The 22646-nt window shown below is 39.3% G+C and overlaps 2 protein-coding genes and 2 pseudogenes across 2 annotated transcripts; all 4 read left to right on the forward strand.

Annotated features, from left to right (window-relative positions):
- Window positions 1-6392: 6392 nt before the first annotated feature.
- Window positions 6393-7417, forward strand: LOC131332914 (uncharacterized). Its single transcript, XM_058367224.1, has 2 exons — window positions 6393-6748; window positions 6832-7417. The coding sequence occupies exons 1-2, from the start codon at window positions 6393-6395 to the stop codon at window positions 7415-7417; spliced, it is 942 nt and encodes a 313-aa protein (XP_058223207.1).
- LOC131332915 (uncharacterized) lies at window positions 7418-8737 on the forward strand. The gene has a single exon (XM_058367226.1). It carries the CDS (start codon window positions 7418-7420, stop codon window positions 8735-8737), a length of 1320 nt encoding a protein of 439 aa, XP_058223209.1.
- A 554-nt stretch (window positions 8738-9291) lies between these two features.
- On the forward strand, window positions 9292-11367 carry LOC131332916 (eukaryotic translation initiation factor 3 subunit B-like; annotated as a pseudogene).
- A 199-nt stretch (window positions 11368-11566) lies between these two features.
- On the forward strand, window positions 11567-15168 carry LOC131332917 (eukaryotic translation initiation factor 3 subunit B-like; annotated as a pseudogene).
- The last annotated feature ends 7478 nt before the right edge of the window (window positions 15169-22646 follow it).

A 22646-nucleotide genomic window follows, 5' to 3' on the forward strand; every position in this document is an offset into this window, starting at 1 on the left:
CTTGAGGGGGGCGAGAAGGAGAGGTTATTTTGTGGTTTTGGAGCGTTGCTCCACACCATTTACAACGTGCCAATTGCACGCCAAGTGTTGTTTTGTTCCCTTAATTACCAACACAAAGTATATGGACCCACAACATACACACATAACATTTGGAGCATCAATTTGATTCACTCCACGAGTGTTCACTAATTTTTCGGCATGATGGCTGTGACTCATAATCCTACCATTCCTGCGATCTATAATCCCATGATTTCCCCCATGACTTGTGTAAACTTGTGGATATCAATTCCTTCTCGGTTTAGTGTTTTCTACGTATATATGTTTTTTTTTCCGGACATATCATTTATCTCAGAGGTAATTCTAGACACTCGATTTCTACACGCATCAATGTGTCCAACCTCGATATAAGGACTACGCATTCCAAAGTATTTCATTCGCTTGTTTCTTCTTCATTGTTTTGTCTCAGTGTAAATAGCTTTTGGGTCAATTGTCTAAATTCCAGAACTTTTTAACATTTTGATCAATAATTGCCAGAACTAGAAATCGACAATGAGTAAATTTCTAGTATATTATGAATTTCACGAAAAAATGTTAGTATAAATTTCAATAGAAGTTTTTACGAATTAAAAGCGAGTGGTGGATACCGTACCAACTCCAATAGGTTAAATTCTTAGAAAATGTAGATCAGGACCATGAACATAACGACACACCCATATACGACGTTTAGTCGATTGTTTGAGATGAAGATACCCCACATAGCCAGCACTAACCATATGAGTGTGGATGATTGATTCAATCATTTGTGGGGTAAATACGTTTTTAAAGCAAGGCCCCGGTTTGAAGAAGATGCTTTTGACTTTCTCTCCCTTTTTTCCGGATGGGTGATGGTAGTTTTTTTGCCTACAAGAGTTGTAGCAGTTCCACATATAGGAGGGTTTAATTTTCTGTTAAACCCTGGGGCGTTCAGTATGAATGAGCACACGCTGATTAGCCTATTTGAATACTTTGGAAGAGTGCAGCCTAATGTCTTACATGCTATTTTCATTGCGAGATCATAATTCTGTCAAGACATCTACTTCTGGGGGCTTAGACAACGTCGTTCTCATCCCAATAACTTAGTGTTTCTTTTAGTATATTCGAACACAAATACTAAAACAAGAGCTAACTTACATAGGATGAGAACGTCGTCATCAAAACCCCCTAGAAGTAAATGTCTTGATGGAAATATGATCTCACAATGGAAATAATATGTAGGACATTTGGCCGTACTCTTCCAAAGAAGTCAAACATGCTAATCAGCGCGTGTTCTTTCATACTAAATGCACCAGGGTTTAACAGAAACTTAAACCCTCCTATATATGGACCTGCTACAACTCTTTTAGGCAGCAAAGCTGCCATCATCCATCCGGGAAAAGGTGAGAGAAACTAAACTACAATTGCAGGGATGTTTGAAGCGTTCTTTAAACAGGGCCCTTGCTTTAAAAAACCTATTTACCCTACAAATGATCGAACCAATCAACCACACTCTGATGGTCAATGTTGGCATATCCGCATATGTGTGGTATCTACATTTGGAACAATCGATTGAACCTCATTTATGGGTCTGTCTCTACTTTCATGGTCCTGATCTCTGCGTTCTTCGAGAATTTTTACCAATTTGAGTTGGTACGATATCCACCACTCGTTTTCAATTAGTAAGAACTTGTATTGAAATTTATACACCTTTATTTTTTATTTTTGGTGAAATTCATAATGTACTAGAAATTCACTCTTTGTTGATTTTTAGTTCTAGCAGTTATTGATCAAAATGGTAAAAAATTCTAGAATTTTAGACGATTGGTCCAAAACCTATTTAAATTGAGACGAACAGTGAAGAAGAAGAAAAAGAATGGAATAGCATGGGTAATACCCTGGAACGGGTAGTTCTTTTTTTTTTTTTTAAATTGGCAATGGGTAGTCCTTTTACCATTCTATATATAGAGGTTGGACACACCAATACAAATTTACACAAGTCACGGGGGAAATAATGGGATTATAATTCACAGCATTCATGCCAAAAAATTATTGAACACTCGGGGAGTGAATCTAATTGGTGCTTTGTGGGTCCATATACTTTGTGTTGGTGTTTGGGCTAAATTAGCTTAACTTTTGACAAAATAGTTAATTTAATCAGACAATTGTGTTATCTATTCGATTACTTCAATTAAGAGGATTTTCCTAAAGGTATCAATCAAATAATAGATTGACGCTCTTCAATCAGAAAATATAATTTAACATAAACAAGCTTGAATTAATTAAAAGCAAGTTTATATACAATTACTCGTAAGATTTCAACAAGAATAATTAAATCGGTTATGTTTACAGGGAATCATCTGAGTAATTTGTATCAAAGCACTAAACCATATTTGCATAAAAACAGGAACCCAGTTAACCACGATCAGCATCAACGAACATGAAAGGAGAAGAGTTTTCTTAGAAGACCAAGTCAAGCAACCGTTCGAAGGCCTTTACATCCGTTTTTGGAGGAAATGAAGAATGTTTTGAATCAAATTTGAATGAAGATGTGGGCATCAAAAGAAAACGTGAAGAATGCAGGTTAAAGACAGACTCATCGTCTATAAATAGAAGAAACAATTAAAGAGAAATCCTTCGACAAAAATTCATCATCTGGCAATCCATACAAAATGGTTGCTCAGAGATCTCAAGTATTGTTTGGTCTGTTGGTCATCAAAATTTACTTAACGGCTGCCATTTACATGGTGCATTTTATCAAACTATTTCATGGTGTATTTGATCAAGCAGATTTCGTAGTATATTTATCAAGTAGATTTCGTTGTGTATTTTATCAAGTGGATTTCATATATGGTGTGTTTATGAAGTAGATTTCGTGGTGTATTTTGTCGTTTATAGTGTATTTTATCAAGCGTATTTTATGGTGTATTCTTTCAAGTGGATTTCATGGTGTAATCCATCAAAAACATGGTCAATTTGAATATTATGTATGTTTTGAAATATTTTTTTATGATAATGTTGCAAAAATAATTCATAAAAAACATGGTTGAGTTTACCATGTTCCAAAAGATTTCATGATAATACATGGTAGATATGGAAAATAAATATGGTTTTTGAATTTAAATTAGTGAGATTTGGTTATTATGAATTTTTAAAATTTTAAAACCCTCTTTTGTAATTATCTTATAATTATTATAATTGAATCTCACTAAATTAAAAAATGATTGAATCTCATTAAATCAAGAAGGGATTTTTCCGGCCGGTCCTATGTGAATAAATTTTGTCCCATCAAGTCTTATGGGGAAATTGCTGGACAGTGGACAAAAGGGCAAATATTGCCCAAGTGATGGACCAGTTCTTGCTGAATTCATCTAGACATGAGAAGGACAAAAATAATTTCCCATACATGGAGAGGTCAACCTAGAATGACTAATATGCCCCTGATGAAAGAAACCCTAATAAGTTTCCCCATTTTGAATCCCAGCCACTGTTCTCTCATTCCATCCTTCCCTTGTACGCTGCTGCTGAAGAGGAGAGAACGGCAGGGGAGGGTTCCGTTCCACCGAAGAAGACCGTTCTGCTGCAAGACCGTTCTCCCTCACCTCTTCTTCCTCTCTCACTTTATCTCTCTGTAGCAACAGTACTCTCTCCATTCCACCGCAGAGAAGCAATCTCTTCTCCTTGAGCAAGGGACATCGTACACATCTAGTACGTATATGTTTTGGGTGTTTCAATTATTTTTGCAGTTTTCTCTCTTTTCTGTGGAACAACATAACAATTTCCATGCTCATTTGTCTGGTTAATTTGTCTGGTTAATTGCAGCCATTTTTAAATTTTTACCCATGATAAAAATTCTGTTGATATTCGTCCGAGTAAAATTTACAAGGACCCAAGAAAAGATAGGGGATTGTTCCAGGTGGGTCAAACTAGCCCCCATGCCACAAAATAGAACTCAAAGACCATGTGGCCTAATTGAGAAAAGTGTACCATCAAAAGAGTCCTTAAAACCCCACAGGACCCCATCATATTTCTCCTAGCCATTATTGCTTATACTTCCTGAATCATGACACACACTTTGACATTTTCAATTTTCACTCTTCATTTCATACCCAAATTCTCTTCCATTAAACCAAATTTTTTTTTTTGGGAAAGTGTCACGATACACGAACAAGCTGCTCAAGACAAGTCTTTAAACAAGATAAACTCTAAAGATGGCGGAATACAACCCATATGAAACAAGATTTCCCTGTTTACAACGACGCAACCAAAATGGCTTTGAGGAATTTCTCAAATTTCGAAATAGAGCCCAGCCCCAATTTCCAACAGCAAACTGATAGGATTAATGAAACAATTTCATTACAAAGTAAAGTACAATTTCTTTAAGCGAAAAATGCCTCTCTGAAAGATAGACTGTGGAGGTACCTATTTTGTCATGCATAACATGTGCTCGATAAATTGTTGAAGAGAAAGAAATAACCTATATTTTAGACGTAGGATATTGTGGGTGTTTCATTCTCCTATCAGCAATGGGCAATGACCTATATTTTAGCTCATTGAATGATTGTCTCTTTATGAAGGTGTGTTGGTTTGTATGAAATATGGTTCTTGTTCAAGTTGTTAGCTTTTGGGATAAGTTTTCTCCTTTCTATAGTGATGTGAAAACAATGCAAGCAAACCATTTCGAGGGCCGTCACTCAAGTATTTTTTCCATTGACAATGTCCTAGCACCATAATTCGTTCCAACTAATGGAACAAATTAGGAACTTTCTAAGTCTAACAATGTGCAAGGCACAATAGTATGACTGCAACAGAAAAAAACAATGTGTTGTCATCCATAATTCGTTCTAACTCATGTAACATGTTTTTCCTAAAAATAAAACTGTTGCTCTTTAAGTTACCTAATGTTACTCCTTGTAAGAACTTTTGTTGCTATCTATGTAAGAATGTATGCCCTAGACTGTTAAGGGCAGTGACCTATATTTTAATGGTTGTCCCTTTACAAAGGTGTGTTGGTCAATCTGAATCCACAATTCCACGCACAAAACCCTCCCCCCTCTCTCTCTCTGTATGTGTCATACTCTGTATACTCATAACTCCACAGTCCACAGCATTGTTACAAACACAAATTCAGAAATTTGATCGATGAAGGCTTAAGGAGAGGAGTTGGCTGCAATGGACGATTTTTGTAGCTAATGACAGTTGAATTCACACCATTCTTACACACACAAATCCCGAATTTTGATCGATGAAGGCTTAAAGAGAGGAGTTGGCTGCAATGGACAATTTTTGTAGCTAACGGCAGTTGAATCCACACCATTCTTACACACACAAATGTAGAAGTTTGTAACTAATAGCAGAACCAGAATGTGGTATGTTTTTTTGTGGCTATTGACAGTTGAATTTGAACTAGTTGAACCTACTTTTGTTTGATAGCTACTGAATCTGTATTTGGCTATGAATCTGTATTTGAGTTTCATCTTTGATTTGCAATGATTGCTATAGTTTGCTGCACTTTGATTGATGCACTTTATTGTACCAGTTTTTAGATGCAGCTTTGTTTCCAATTTTGGAGTGTTGAAACCATTTCATTGCACAAAAAAATGAAAGGTAGTGGTGAAATCATTTCATTGCAATTTAAGCCACAAATTTTATACACAGACACAACTTAGGACACAATAATTACTTCAGATTTAGCACTTCAAACATGGACACTACTTCATGGTAGATACTTTAGATTTCTAGCAGTTACACTCTTGTCAACGAAAAAATGATCAATAGGGTACTCATTTAGAGTGTTTCAAGAGGAAGAGGATGAGGAATGCATGGCTAGAGATGGATGGAGGGAGTTCACAAGAAGGGAGGGAAGTCACAGAAAGGGAGAGAGGGCAATGGATGGAGGCTGGTGGTGTACTCTTGCTGTTGTACTTTGTATTTTCTCATTCTTATTGTGATAGTCATGTAACGTGTTTTTTCCTGAAAATAAAATAGCTGCTCTTTAAGTCACCTAATGTTACTCCTTGTAAGAATTTTTGCTGCTCTCTATGTAAGAATGTATGCCCTAGACTGTTAAGGGCAGTTAATTCAATTTTAACCCACTGGTTGGCTGTCCCTTTACAAGGGTGTGTTGGTCTATATGAAATGTGGTTCTTGTTTCTTAAGGGCAGTTAACTCACTGGTTTCTTAAACTCACTGGTTCTTATTTCTATATGAAATGTGGCTGTCCCTTTACATTTTAGGTAACATGTTTTTTCCTGGGAATAAAATAGTTGCTCTTTAAGTCACCTAATGTTACTCCTTGTAAGAACTTTTGATGCTCTCTATTTAAGAATGTATGCCCTAGACTGTTAAGAATGTATGCTCTATATTTTGTCTTTTTAGGTATGGAGAATAGGGAAAATAAAACATTGACAAGTTTTTGCTATTGGGGCGGAGAACGGAAGGTAAATGCCAATGGCACCTTCTTGTACAACGGTGGGATGTGTGTAGCAGTTCTACTTGAGGAAGGAAGTCAACTCAATGAGTTACGTGAGAAGGTTTGTGGTGCCCTTCACATTAATTTCGAAGGTAAAATGTTTTTCTACAACACGAAGAGGGACAAGACGAAGTATGTAACATTGAATGACGACAATGGTGTTGCAATGTTGTTCCACTTGAACGAAGATGATGTCGACTTATTTGTAGAAGATTTAGGCCAGAATAATGACCCTATCCACAATACCGCTTACAATTCTACAAGGTTAGATGGGATGTTTCATTTTAATTTATAGTTATTATTTATCTGTGTGCATTTGAATAACCATATATATTTTATTTTGTTAGGGAATCGATGGTCATTGACAATAGTAGCTCGCCTGGAGGAATACTGGCAATACCTTCTCCCAGTCAGGTGACCAATAGTTGTAGCCAAGAGATGGGGTTGGTGCCATACTTGCCGGACAATGCAAATGAGATTTTAACTGGGAAGGGTCAACTATTTGAAAGCCCCGACCTTTTCAAGCAATCAGTGTTACTATTTGCTGCATCCAACAAGTTCAGCTTCACTTATTTGGATAATAGTAGAGCCTACTATCGATTGGTATGTAAAGTACCAGGGTGTCCTTGGAAGCTAACTGCAAAATGTGAAGGTTCAAGTGATTTGATTCGTGTCATCATGTTAAGGAATGAGCACCTACACAATGCAGAAGATGCTAGTAATTATAAGTTGACCTTTCGCAGTAAACAAGTGGGGTTGCTTTTCAAAAACCGAATTGTGGACAAGCCTGAATATTTGCCGAGGGATATTTGCAAGGACTTTGAGCATGTGTTCCAATGTCGTCTGAATTACAGTCAAGGTTGGATGGCGAAAGAAAAGGCTAAGGAAGCCATCACAGGACCTCCTTCGATGACTTTCCACCTAGTCCCATAGATGTGTCGGCGGCTTGTTGAAGCCATACCAAACACTAGGGCAATATGGACGTCAACAAATGAAGCCAAGTTCAAGCAACTTTTTGTTTCTTATGGTTGCTCCATTGCAGCATTCCGATCAGGTTATCTAAGGCCAGTTTTGAAATTGGATGCATGTTTCTTGACCGGATACTATCGGGGCCACGTTCTATCGGCTAGTGCACATGATGCAGATGATGGGTTGTACCCCCTAGCATATGCCATTGTGTCTAGTGAGAATGATGAAGACTGGTTATGGTTCTTGGTTAATCTTAAGGAAGTTCTTGGAGGATGTCAAGTCGTCTTGGTCACCGATCGGAATACTTCTTTGCTCAATGGTATAATAAAGGTTTTTGGCGGGGATTGTAATGCATGGTGTCTCTGTCACCTAAAGGAAAACTTTAGCAAGTTTGCCAGCTCAAAAGGGTTGAAAGCTGAAAGACGAAACACGGCTCTAAAGGTGGTTAATGATATTGCATACGCAAGGACGGAAGACTCATTCAAGTATCATTTAGCCAAGTTGTATGGAATTTCGGAAGATCTATCAAAATGGGTGGAAGATAACAATCCAACGCACTGGTCTAATGCTTTTTTCCCTTACAAGAGATGGGACAAGATGTACACGAACCTTGCTGAATGTTTCAATTCTTGGATATTGCCATTAAGGGATTTGGACATCATACAATTTATGACGGGACATGTGTCGAAGACCACTGAATTGTTGCTCCGTAAGTATACCGAGGTTAGGAAATGGAAATTGCCGGTTGGCAAACAAATTGAGAAGGAAATTAAGAAGTCTCAAGAATATGCTCGGAAATTTACGCATCGAAACTCTTCGCCTACCGAGTTCATTGTCGCAAATGACACTAGAAAACTTTATGCAATCAAGCTGATCCCTCGGCATTGCAGTTGTCTTGCTTGGCAGATGTCCGGAATTCCTTGCGCTCATGCTGCTCGTGCTATTCAAAGCTCTGGTTTTTGTATTTATGACATGGTGGATCCTTTCCTCAAAAAGGAGATGCAAATGGCGATATATGATAATACCATGTCCCCAGTGCCGTTGCATGACATGCCTAGTCCATCATCATTTTTGGCTGTGAATGAGCTGAATGATAATAACGTCAACAACGGTGTTTCTTGTACTGATCCTTTTTTACATCCCCCCGCTGTGAAAAGGCCGGCAGGGCGACCAAAAAAGAGAAGGATTGAGTCACAAACACAAGAAAAGGGCACAGTTTTTTGCAGCCGATGTCGCGAACCAGGGCACAACCGTAGCACATGCCAATCCGCAATACCGGGATGATAGGTACACTCACACAAATGTCAAACTCTTTTTCCTTATCCTTACTAACTACTCTTACTTTGTTTCATTGGATATTACACCAACTTTGCAATACCCGGATGATAGGTGCACTCACACAATAATTTTGTTGGGTTTTGGCCTTTACAATTTACTTCGACTAAGAAATTTAGTTGCGAAATTATCGTAATTTCCGTTGATGGAGCTTATGTGTCCTTTGGAGTTCATTTGGATCAGCGGACCAGAGAGTAATACATGTACCCTGTGCACTGATATGTTCCATTGGATATTTTTGATAAATTTCTTTGGTCCCGATAGAATCCTGCCTCACCTCCCAATTATTTGAGTGAATTCATGTGTGCCTAATTGAAATCTGGTCTTCATCCTATTTTCTCCCCATGTGTGTAGCCATTATTATCGCGTTCAACTGGAAGCATATCGATATTTTAGGGTGCTTGCACACACTTATTTATGCTTTTGTGCTTTGATGTAGAAATGAAATTAACATGCTTATATGGATGTGTTCGTGCAGGTGCATTTTGCGGATAGTAATAAAGATGGCTGCAGATAATAAGGTAAGATTCATAAGACTGGTTGTAGCAGTTTCTTGTTCATAACTTTCTATTATAGCCAATGTAACTAATAAAGCCTTTGAATTGTCAAGTTTCTTTGCTCCATAGGGTTTGTTTGTTCATATCCTAGTTTAGTCCATTTTTTGATTGGGTAAGATGTTGTTGGTGTTTTTTCTAGTTGGTTAATTGGAATGGAGCGTGTATCCTACGAACAAAAATGCTAAGCTAACGGTTTTTTGTAGAATGTATTTCGAGTTTTCTGTTTTTGAACTCTTCTTTGTATGCTTGTATGGCTTTATAGGAAAATCTGCACCACTGGTTGATTGATGAGAAGGCTAGAGATCAGTTTGTTATTCGTTCAGGTTCAGACACTGAAGTTTTGTGGAATGATGCAAGACATTTGAAGCCTGATCCTATCTACAAACGCCAAGTGAGTTGCTATCATCCTAGTTTTGTCTTATTATCTCAGACTTCATGAAATCTTAATGATCCACCGTGTCTCCTAGAAAACAAGTTCATCCCACAGTTAAAGGAATTGGTTGGCTGCCCTAACCATTGTTTTCCTTGTTGTAAATCTTGTTTTTTGGTTATAAACAGTGATATCGTGCATCCTTTCTTGGCTGTTTTCGATGGAAACTTTTGTGCAATGGTCCCCTCTTAGGAACTTAATTGGCTATAGTTCATATACAGGGAGCTGTTGTTTGGGCCGGTGCTAGCTTTAATTGGCTTATGCGTTATTCTCATCCCCAGGTTAATTTCCATAATTGTTTTAGTATTCTATACTCTGCCTTTTATATTCTAGGTTTTGAATTGATGCGTACCTTTTGTGTTATTGAGTGTAGGTAAAGTTAATAGATTTCTCTCCTGGTGGGAGATTTTTGGTGACTTACAGCAGCCATGAACCAAGCAATCCTCGTGATACTCATGTAACATTTTTTTATCCTCCACTACTATTCTTTTTTTAATTTTTACAAAGAATTGTTTCCGTGAGGGACCCCTAATGTGAGTTCAAATTCTAGAGGCTGGTTATAAATATCTTCGATATGACAACTGGAAATGTGATGAGAGATTTCAAGGGAAGTGCAAATCAGTTTGCAATTGGAGGTGCAGTAAGCAAGCGGCGTTTCCTGGTCTTTTTTCAGGTGCATTCAAAATATCATAGATTTGTATGGATGCTTTGTGGCTATTGTTATTCATACTTGTCTCATGTATGAGTATCACTGTCATTTGCAGAAGGGGTTGGGGAAAAGATGATAAGTATTTTGCCCGAATTGGTAAAAGTGTTATCTCTATCTATGAAACATACACCTTTGCTCTTATTGACAAGAAATCCATAAAGGTTGAAAACGTTATGGACATTAGTTGGTCGCCTACTGTTCCCAATGTTGCTCTCTTTGTTCCTCAACTTGGCGGAGGAAACCAACCTGCAAGGGTGAGTCGAGCTGTTCCATTTACATATTCCCTTCTTATTTTATTTCTTTCTTTGAAAAGTGGAAGTTTATTAACTTGGCATGCTTTTCTCAGGTGAGTCTCATGAAAATCCCTACCAAAGAGGAGTTGAGGCAGAAGATTCTTTTCAGTGTTAGTGATTGCAAAATGTATTGGCAAAGCAGTGGAGAGTACCTTGCTGTGAAGGTTTACCGGTATACAAAAACTAAGAAGAGCACATACACTGCCGTTGAGCTTTTCCGCATCAATGAACGAGACATACCCATTGAGGTTTTGGAGCTAGAGAACAAAAATGACAAGATTATTGCATTTACTTGGGAACCGAAGGGCCACAGATTCGCTGTCATTCACGCCGACAGCCCTAAGCCTGACATTAGTTTCTATTCCATGCGTAGCACTCATAAATCTGGCCGGGTTTCAAAGCTGACTACTGTGAAGGGAAAGCAGGCTAATGCTCTGTATTGGTCGCCAACTGGATGTTTCATCTTACTTGCAGGGTTGAAGGGCTTCAATGGACAGTTGGAGTTCTACAATGTGGATGAGCTTGAAACCATGGCAACACCTGAGCATGTCATGGCAATGGATATTGAATGGGATCCAATTGGAAGGTAATTTGTAGGAAGAATTTGGTTAGAATTATGTTCGAACTAGTGGAAGAACGGATGGTACTCGTACTAACTAGTCACAATCCACCATTTTCTCTTAAACTTGCCCACACTTGTGTTTCTCCCCTTGTATACTGGCCTGCATAATGTATTTCGAGTTTTCTATTTTTAACTCTTGTTTTTATGCTTGTATGGCTTTTCAATAAAATCTGCAGCAGTGGCTTACTGATGAGAAGGCTAGAGAGCAGTTTGTTATTCATTATGGTTCAGACACTGAAGTTTTTTGGAATGATGCAAGACACTTGAAGCCTGATCCTGTCTACAAACGCCAACTGTGTTGCTATAATCACTTAGTTTTGTCTTCTTATCTATACTTCTGAGAAATTTTTTGTGACTTACAGCAACCATGAACCAAGCAATCCTCCTGATACTCGTGTAAGATTTTTTTATCCTCCACTACTATTCTTTTTTTAATTTTTACAAAGAATTGTTTCCGTGAGGCACCCCTAATCTGAGTTCATATTCTAGAGGGTGGTTATAAATATCTTTGATGCGAGAACTGGAAATGTTATGAGAGATTTCAAGGGAAGTGCAAATCAGTTTGCAGTTGGAGGTGTAGTAAGCGGCGTTTCCTGGTCGATTTTCAGGTGCATTCCAAATTTCATTGATTTGTATGGATGCTTTGTGGCTATTGTTATTCATACTTGTCTCATGTATGAGTATCACTGTCATTTGCAGATGGGGTGGCGGAAAAGAGGATAAGTATTTTGCCCGAATTGGTAAAAGTGTTATCTCTGTATATGCAACAGACACCTTTACTCTTATTGACAAGAAATCCATAAAGGTTGAAAACGTTATGGACATTAGTTGGTCGCCTACTGTTCCAATTCTTGCATTCTTTGTTCGTAAACTTGGAGGAGGAAACCAACTTGCAAGGGTGAGTCGAGCTGTTTCATTTCCATATTCCCTTCTTCTTGTTTTTTTCTTTCTTTGAATACTGGAAGTTTATTAACTTGGCATGGTTTTCTTAGGTGAGTGTCCTTCAAATCCCTGGCAAAGAGGAGTTGAGGAAGAAGAATATTTTTAGTGTTAGTCATTGCAAAATGTATTGGCAAAGCAGTGGAGAGTACCTTGCTGTGAAGGTTGACCGGTATACAACAACTAAGAAGAGCACATACACTGGCATTGAGCTTTTCCGCATCAAGGAACAGGACATACCCATTGAGGTTTTGGAGCTAGAGCAAAAAAAAATGACAAGATTATTGTATTTGCTTGGGAACCAAAGGTCCACAGATTCGGTGTCATTCACGGCGACATCCGTAAGCCTGACATTAGTTTCTACTCCATGCGTAGCACTCATAATTCTGGCCAGGTTTCAAAGCTGACTCCTCTTAGTGGAAAGGAGGCTAATGGTCTGTACTGGTCACCAGCTGGACGTTTCATCTTACTTGCAGTGTTGAAGGGCTTCAATGGATAGTTAGAGTTCTACAATGTCGCTGAGCTTGAAACCATGACAACACCTGAGCATTTCATGGCAACGGATATGGAATGGGATCAAACTGAAAGGTAATTTCTAGGAACAATTTGTTTACGATTGTGTTGGAGGTGATGAAAGTCAATTGGCAAGTTCGGGCTTGGTCAAAAACTTGCCTATGATTTGAAGTGAAAAGAAGGTTATCGGTTCCCTGCCCTAGTATGTCCTTAGCTTTCAATAAACAGTTCTCTTTAATTTGCAAAGAATCCTTGCTTTTTTTTTGACGCACATGTGGAGATAGAATATTTGTTTTATTTCTAAAATAAATTCATCTAATTGTCTTTTTTAAGGTCATCTCCTTGTGATTTCAGGTATGTTGCAACTTCAGTTGCTTCGGTTCACGAGATGGAAAATGGTTTCAACATCTGGTCTTTTAATGGAAAGCTTCTATATCGCATACTAAATGATCACTTCTTTCAAGTAAGATTTCAAGCTTTAGGGGGGAAAAAAAATGATCTGCTTATGCAACGTTTATCCTTTGGGGTTGTAGATAGAGTAATTAGTAATACATGACTGCCTTCGATTTCCCTAGGATATTGCTTTACCATATTTACTGATATGGCTTTGCAAGCTGATTTGATAGGTTTGATCATGCAGCCAACCCCAATGTTTGTGCTGGCTTTGGTTGAATTAATTTCTTCTCACATTGATCAGTAGCGAAAGAAACATTCTATCATGTCATGGTTTCATTTAATTGTTGCATGTGCTGCTGCTTGTAATGACATATTAATTGTGAAAATCAATTGGTCCTGGATGTCTTCATGACCCTGTAGATTTACCTTAGGTAAAAATGGATCTCATTATATAATGGACGAAAACAAAACAATAACTGACGTGGTTACGTCATCAGTTTGGTATTTTTGAAAATTGGGGAACTTGGATTTTGGCTGGAGGTCATGGGGGAGACAGTTTGTGCATACAGTTTTCTTCTCTTAGCAAGGACAATGGGAATTTGAATCCTCACGCTTTAGGAAATGGAGAAAGAAATGGTGTGGACACCATTGAATAGGTAAGTCAATTGGTTCATTTCTTTGAGAGATTTTAGATGTCAAGTTCACTTTTCATTTTTCGTAGTTTGCTTTGGTTTCTTTTATCATTGGCCTTATTACTCAAAAGTACAGATTGACACCATTGAATGTAATTCCGGAAGCTGTGGATGGAAAATCGAGTGCCACATTGACTTTCATAGACAATCAGTCATTACTTCAAATTTTTTTATACTTTGAGTGCAGAGTGCATCTGGTCCATTTCCCCTTCTCCTTTGTCTCCCATCGGCATGGGAGCGAGGTCAAGGATGGACTAGCAAAACACTCTTCTATCTCCTCTTTTTCTCCATATCTACTTCTTCTCCTAATCTTTTACGGACACCACCATACCTAAACTGCCCAAACTGCAACATTGACTGTTGAGTTCGTTTTACAGATTTTCGGATTTGGAATTAATTGGGTGTATGGAAAATTTCCTTTTGTGTTGTATTGTTTCTGTCTTGGCTCTGCGTTTGTTTGCGAAATTCGCATGATTTTCTCTTTTTCATGTCCATCATTATATTTTTTTTTCCCGATCAAACGGAAATTCATGTTCATCATTATATGCACGTTAGATGTCTGATATAATATCCTCATGTATGATTTTCGCTTCGTGCTTTGTATTTCTATTCCAACATACTTGTATGAAGGGTAAACAATTGAAAACCCCCATCACTATTTGATCTATTGGACCCGATTTCATGTTTATTCACTATAAATTAACACGTTTTTCAACATTAGAAATGAAATTCAGTTATAGGTTGCAAAATATGTTACAAGCAACTCTTTTTTTCATCTATTCCTTCCTCCATCTTTCCTTCGCACACACACGGTGAAGAAATTGTATTTATTACATGAAACGAGACTTTACGAGGATTACAAGAGACTTTATTTCTCTCTGCATATCAATATCATTACAGTTCCTGTGGCGTCCAAGGCCACCATCCTTCTTGAGCCCAGAGAAGGAGGAGGAAATTGCCAAGAACTTGAAGAACCACAGCAACAAGTATGAAGCGGAGGACGTGTCGCTGCTGTTGAGCAAGCAGGACCGTGAGAAGTGGAAGACGTTGAAGGAAGAATGGGAGAGATGGGTTTTGGAGTGGAAGCGATTACACGAAGAAGAGAAATCAGATTGCCAGTGGCTTAGGGATGGAGAAGCCCGTGACGAAGAAATGAGGCAAAGGAAGTCCAGGTTGAAGAGTTTCTTGATGTGTTGGAGGAAGTTCTATTCGACTTTGGGCAGGAGTGAGCTGATAGATGATACACTCCCTAACATAGTTTGCAGAGCAACACTCTCCGGCTTACACTTTATTTTAAACCATGAAATTGTGTTTTGAGGAATTTTGTTCATTCACCGAGATCATAAATATGTGGTGTTTGTTATCTGGTGTGTTGAAAGCATTATACTGGAGCAACTTTTTCAGTTTCTGGATCCTGGATTGTTGGATACATATGTTGCCCTGTCTATGAAAATATGTAACACCATATACACGACAAGCAGGCCAGTGAATTGTCATTTCAGCTTCTTGTTTTCTTTCTTACCCCTGACACTTGCTCTGTCAGTCTACATATGTGGTAAATTGTTTGGAAATTAAATTGCCCCTTCTGGAAAATATGTTGCCTTCTGTATGAATTTCAGGTGAAGTTGTTTATATGTGGCTATCTACATTTTTATATTGACTTGTCATCACAATCCCCAGATTCTTCATGAAGGCAGCTCATGTTCGCCTTTCCACCTATCCTGCAAAGTCTGTTGTATGAGGTGGTGGGTTTTTGGAGCCGATTGCGCTGCCGGCGGTCGAAGGAAAAGATGGCGAAGTTGGCACGGAGTTCATTTCTAGACCCAGATTTCTCCTTCGATTTTTTCCAAACGTGCAGTGTTCTTCATAATAGTTTTTTCTTTAGGTTTTGTTAGTTGGAGTTTCATGTTGGTATTCCTGTGATGAAGGATTTAAATTAGCATAACAAGTTTAAATTACAATATACAAGAATGACTATATCTATATTCCTTACAGCATGTGCTCCACTGCAAAGCCATGAGTGTTTCTGCCGCAATTGTTGGTCTGGTAGTAACACCTATAATAGTTATATAGAAGGCTTCTGCAACTACCAAAAAAGGACGTAATGCCATTAAAAAAAAAAACGTAAAGACATTCCTTCAATCGAAGCTGGAACTCTTCGCCGAAGTCCTTCAATCTTCATATGAACACAAATTTAAAGTCTAAACATTTGAAAAGGAGAACTGGGTTTTCTACTGCGTTGTCACTTTTAACCAGACATTTAATTGAACTTTCAAGTTAAGACAACAACTATTATATTGAGAACCACGATGGTTAAAACAACAAGGTACAACAACTTAACATAACCTACAATCATAACTAGACATGACTCTTTCAATTGTCAACCTAAGATAGCACTTGGTTGATGAACAAGTCGTACCGCGTGTGACTAACAACAACATCGAACCCATTGCCATCATGCCAATTAGGCTCCACTTCAAACTTGTAGCTCTTATAGGGGATCAAAACATCTCCATGGAATTCGCCGCGCATGGAGTGAACGTTGGTAAATAGCGTCTCACCTGAAGGACCAAATTTCCTTTGGCAGTTTTCAATGTGAGGTGCCCCTACAAGCACAACAATGTCTGGGTCGTGAACAATTACAAATGCACGAACCGTGCGAATGATTTCCTCTTCTGTACTCCCACAACATTCCCATACCATTATTTGCATACTTGGATCGTTTGGAATGTCAGGCAAGTTGTGATGTTGTCCCCACTGCACCATCGAGCGGACATCAGCATCGGCTTGCTCCTTTGATTTTCGAGTCTCCATTTTCATTGTATGCCATCTGGCTCCGTTCCATTCCGGGGAAATTTGTAGAACCATGTAGAGCTCATTGAAAGTGTAATTCAAGGTAATAAGGTGGGCTTGATTGCACCCTGCAAATACCTCAAACTCTAATGGCGCACTTGTAGCAATGTCGTGTTGGAGGATTGGAGGATTTCCTTGTCTAGGCATTGTTTTGTTTGATGAGTTATGAGAAGGTGTGATGAATTTATATAGGTGAAGAAAATTTTCTGCTTGCTTTTAAGAAATTAAGTTGCCCCGTTTATGAAAATACATGCCCCTTTTATGAAATAAAGCTGCCCCATCTGTCAAATAAAGTTGCCCCAACTGGAAAATATGTGGGCCACGTGTACGAAAATAACTTAACACAATATACACCACAAGGGGGGCCAGTGAATAATGTGGGTAAAGAAAAGGGCTATGGACTTCTCAACCAGGTGGTATTGTCATTTATAGAAGACATACGGCCACATAATTAATTTTTATTTTGTAATAATTCAAACGTTCCTTTTCACAACAAGGGGGGCCCGTAAAAGTTGCTATGTCAATTCACTTAAGTCGCTCTGTCTTTTGAATAATGTTGCCCATACAGGGCAAGAACTTGCCCTGTATATGACCATGAGTTACAGCATAATCACGACAAGGGGGGCAGTCAAAGGTCCTTTCCTTTCCCCTTTCTAAAATAGGGCCATGACAATTGCTCTGCAATTTGGTGTGTTCAAGGTCTGCAATTTATGAGAAATAAGGTCGGTGGCAGCTATTCAATAGGTCTCAGAGAATCTGACTACAACTCTCTTATTGGGCCCAGTGAATGGTCATTTCAGCTTATTGCTTTCTCACCCGTGACCCTTGCTCTATCTGTCCACATATGTGGCTCCTCTTATGAGATTAAGTGGCCCTGTCAGGAAATTATGTTGCCCTGTGCATGAAAATTAGTTACACCATATAGACGACAAGGATGGGCCAGTGAATGGTCATGTCAGCTTATTGCTTTCTTTCTCACCCGTGACCCTTGCTCTGTCACTCGGCATATGTGACTCCTCTTATGGGATTACATGGCCCTGTCAGGAAATTATGTTGCCCTGTGCATGAAAATTAGTTACACCATATAGACGACAAGGGTGGGCTAGTGAATGGCCATGTCAACTTATTGCTTTCTCACCCGTGACCCTTGCTCTGTCACTCCGCATATGTGGCTCGTTTTATGAGATTAAGGTCGGTGGCAGCTATTCAATGGGTCTCAGAAAATCTTACTACAAGTCTCTTATTGGGACCAGTGAATGGTCAAATCACCATTATGTTTTCTTACCCGTGACACTTGCTCTGTCACTCCACATATAAGGCTCCTTTTATGAAATGAAGTTTCCCTGTGAGGAAAATATATTGCCTTTTGTGTGAAAAAAAGTTACACCACATACACGACAAGGGGGCCCATTGAATGGTCATATCCCCATTCTATTTTCTTACCCGTGTCCCTCGCCCTGTCCATCCACATATGTGGCTTTTTTTTGAGATTAAGTTCCCCCTTTTCTGATAGGAAGATGCCCCTTTTATGAAATTTTATTGCCCTATTTGAGAAATTAAGTTGCCCTGTCAGATAAATATGTTGCCTCTTGTCATGAAAAAAAGTTACACCATATAAACGACAAGGGGGCCCATTGAATGGTCATATCCCCTTTCTGATTTCTTAACCGTGTCCCTCGCTCTGTCGATCCACATATGTGGCTTTTTTATGAGATTAAGTTCCCCCTTTTATGATATGAAGATGCCCCTTTTATGAAATTATAAAGCTCCTTTTATGAAATTACATTGCCCTGTCAGATAAATATGTTGCCTTTTGTCAGGAAAAAAAATTAGGGAACCGGATGTTTGGATGGTGGTTGAAAGGTGTGCTTAAATGTTGTAAGGTGATTTGGGAGTGTTGTGAATGTGCTACAAGTGGTTCGAAGTGGATCCGGTATATGAAGGAACAAAGCCAGAATCGGCCCAGTCACTACCCGTAGCCCAAAAACGTGCTACCTGTAGCCGAGGATCAGAACCTATGCATTATGGAAAATTTGGTACTACTACCCGTAGCCCAAAAACGTGCTACCTGTAGCCGAGGATCAGAACCTATGCATTTTGGAAAATTTGGTACTACTACCCGTAGCCCAAAAACGTGCTACCTGTAGCCGAGGATCAGAACCTATGCATTTTGGAAAATTTGGTACTACTACCCGTAGCCCAAAAATGTGCTACCCGTAGCCGCTGGAAAAGTTTAAAAATAAAAAATAGAAACCCCACGATCCAGCCCCACTATTAACCCAAAACCCTTATTTCTTTTTTTTTTTCCTGTTTCACCCGATGGAACCCCAAATGATCTCTCTGCTCTCTCTCATCTAAAAATCCTCCAAATCTCACCCCAAACCCCATCAATCTGGAAGCCCTACTCTAAATCAGCAAGTTCCAAACATTAAATGCAAGGTTTCAAGTTGGGCTTTCTCAAATCAGTCCGAAATTCTCTCTCTCTCTCTCTCTCTCTCTCTCTCTCTCTCTCTCTCCCAACAAGGTAAACTAGAACCTCTCTCCATAAATTTCGAAACCCAAACCCCCAGTGTTGGAATTTCGTGGTTTTGGGTTGTGTTTCATTTTGTATGATTTCTATAGTTAAGGCAATCATGGGCAAGAAACGTGGGTATCACAAGAGTTACCGAGGGGATGGCAGCCGGCCAACGATTCTCAAACCAGCAACGGGTGAGGTTGAGGAACGGGAGGAACGGGTAGCGGAGGGAAAGAAGAAACAGAAATTAGATGAGGCCGAGAGTGCTAAGCGCGACTGGGTGAAATCAGTGAAGAAGAAGGGGGTAACTTGTGAGTGATGGGTTCGTAAAGCCGATTTGACTGGCGACCCATTCATTGAGGTAATTAAAGCTCAAGGCCTTCACTTTTTCTTTAAACCTATTGCTGGCTTTTGTGATGGTGTAGTTCGAAATTTTTACGCAAATATGGTGGTCAATAGGGAATCAAAGCACATTACCTCTACTATTGGTTCAAAAACAATAGTCGTGAACCCTGCTGCAATAGCCACTTATATGGGCAGCGAGTACCAACGCCCACCCTCCGAAGATGTCACATACCCAAGTCAGGCATGGTTTCACCCTCTTGAGGAAATTAGGGATGCACTCACTGATAAACCTAACTCCTACACAAATGATAAGTTTGTTTCCGGTAAATTGAGACCTGCATTTCGCTTAATTAACAAGCTTGTGCACTTCAACCTCAACCCTCACGGCTCGGAACCAACTCCCTCGCTTAATGATGGAACTCTGTTGTTTGTGTTTAGCCGGTCGGAGGAGAAAGTAGATTGGGCATCTCAGATTTGGGACGTCATGGCTGATTTTAAGGACAAGGGACCGTCAAATGCCAATATTCCGTTTCCAGCCATGATAACTAAGATGTGTGAGAAAGCTGGAGTGAAAGAAGAGAAGGGGGATAATCTGGGTCATCACGGGTGCTTTAAAGCCATTTCCAAGGTCACGGAGAGAAAAAGTTCCAAAATGTCTCGTCCTTCTTTGAAAGCTGGACCATCTCGACCCAAGGCAAAGAAGGGCGCTGAGCGAAAAGAGCAATGGAATGAAATAATAGTGAGCAACTGTGAGGCTATTCGGGCAGCTCAAGTTCGGATTGAGGCAGACCTTCGGCGGAGAAAGAGGAAAGAGGGGAAATTCATGAGGTATCTCAAGTACTGTGCTGCAAAGCTTGGGGTGTTCACCAATGAGCCATATGTCCCAACTGCGGAGGATGAGCAGCCAACCACTTCGGAGGAAGATGAGGAGGCCGCTGGGTCGACTGAGCCTCTAAGGGATGCTAGAAGGAAAGAGAAATGGGTTCGAGTGGCCTCGGAAGAGGAGGATGATGAGGAGAGTGAGAGTGAGTAGATGAGGGGGAGGTGGTAGTCGTAGTAATATATTAGGACTTAACTCAGTAGTTTATTTTATTTCTTTCTTTGTAGCTTTGCTGTTAATGTTTGGTTCAGCTAGCGTGCGGCAATTTGACTCTGGTATTTTGCTCGGGATGGTGTTGGCCAAGGGTAGTTAAACCAAGCTTTATTATGGCAACCACCCTCGCTCTATCGATCCACATATGTGGCTTTGTTATGAGATTAAGTTCCCCCTTTTATGATATGGAGATGCCCCTTTTATGAAATTATAAAGCTCCTTTTATGAACTAAAGTTGCCCTGTCAGGTAAATATGTTGCCACTTGTCAGGAAAATAGTTACACCATACACACGACAAGGGGGCCCATTGAATGGTCATATCCCCTTTAAGTTTTCTTAACCGTGTCCCTCGCTCTATCGATCCACATACGTGGCTTTGTTATGAGATTAAGTTCCCCCTTTTATGATATGGAGATGCCCCTTTTATGAAATTATAAAGCTCCTTTAATGAAATAAAGTTGCCCTGTCAGGTAAATATGTTGCCTCTTGTCAGGGAAAAATTTACACCATAGACACGACAAGAGGGCCCGTTGCATGGTCATATCCCCTTTAAGTTTTCTTAACCGTGTCCCTCGCTCTATCGATCCACATATGTGGCTTTGTTATGAGATTAAGTTACCCTTTTTATGATATGGAGATGCCCCTTTTATGAAATTATAAAGCTCCTTTAATGAAATAAAGTTGCCCTGTCAGGTAAATATGTTGCCTCTTGTAAGGGAAAAATTTACACCATAGACACGACAAGAGGGCCCGTTGCATGGTCATATCCCCTTTAAGTTTTCTTAACCGTGTCCCTCGCTCTATCGATCCACATATGTGGCTTTGTTATGAGATTAAGTTCCCCTTTTTATGATATGGAGATGCCCCTTTTATGAAATTATAAAGCTCCTTTTATGAAATAAAGTTGCCCTGTAAGGTAAATATGTTGCCGCTTGTCAGGGAAAATTTTACACCATATACACGACAATGGGGCCCATTGAATGGTCATATCCCCTTTATGTTTTCTTAACCGTGTCCCTCACTCTATCGATCCACATATGTGGGTTGGTTATGAGATTAAGTTACCCCTTTTATGATATGGAGATGCCCCTTTTATGAAATTATAAAGCTCCTTTTATGAACTAAAGTTGCCCTGTCAGGTAAATATGTTGCCTCTTGTCAAGAAAAAACGTTACACATTATACACGACAAAGGGGCCCTTTGAATGGTCATATCCCCTTTATGTTTTCTTAACCGTGTCCCTCACTCTATCGATCCACATATGTGGGTTGGTTATGAGATTAAGTTCCCCTTTTTATGATATGGAAATGCCCCTTTTATGAAATTATAAAGCTCCTTTTATGAACTAAAGTTGCCCTGTCAGGTAAATATGTTGTCTCTTGTCAGGAAAAAACGTTACACCTTATACACGACAAAGGGGCCCATTGAATGGTCATATCCCCTTTAAGTTTTCTTAACCGTGTCCCTCGCTCTATCGATCCATATACGTGGCTTTGTTATGAGATTAAGTTCCCCCTTTTCTGATATGAAGATGCCCCTTTTATGAAATTATAAAGCTCCTTTTATGATATAAAGTTGCCCTGTAAGGTAAATATGTTGCCTCTTGTCAGGGAAAATTTTACACCATATACACGACAATGGGGCCCATTGAATGGTCATATCCCCTTTATGTTTTCTTAACCGTGTCCTTCACTCTATCGATCCACATATGTGGGTTGGTTATGAGATTAAGTTCCCCTTTTTATGATATGGAAATGCCCCTTTTATGAAATTATAAAGCTCCTTTTATGAACTAAAGTTGCCCTGTCAGGTAAATATGTTGCCTCTTGTCAGGAAAAAACGTTACACCTTATACACGACAAAGGGGCCCATTGAATGGTCATATCCCCTTTAAGTTTTCT

Source organism: Rhododendron vialii, chromosome 7a, assembly GCF_030253575.1.
Source record: "Rhododendron vialii isolate Sample 1 chromosome 7a, ASM3025357v1".
NCBI lineage: Eukaryota > Viridiplantae > Streptophyta > Magnoliopsida > Ericales > Ericaceae > Rhododendron > Rhododendron vialii.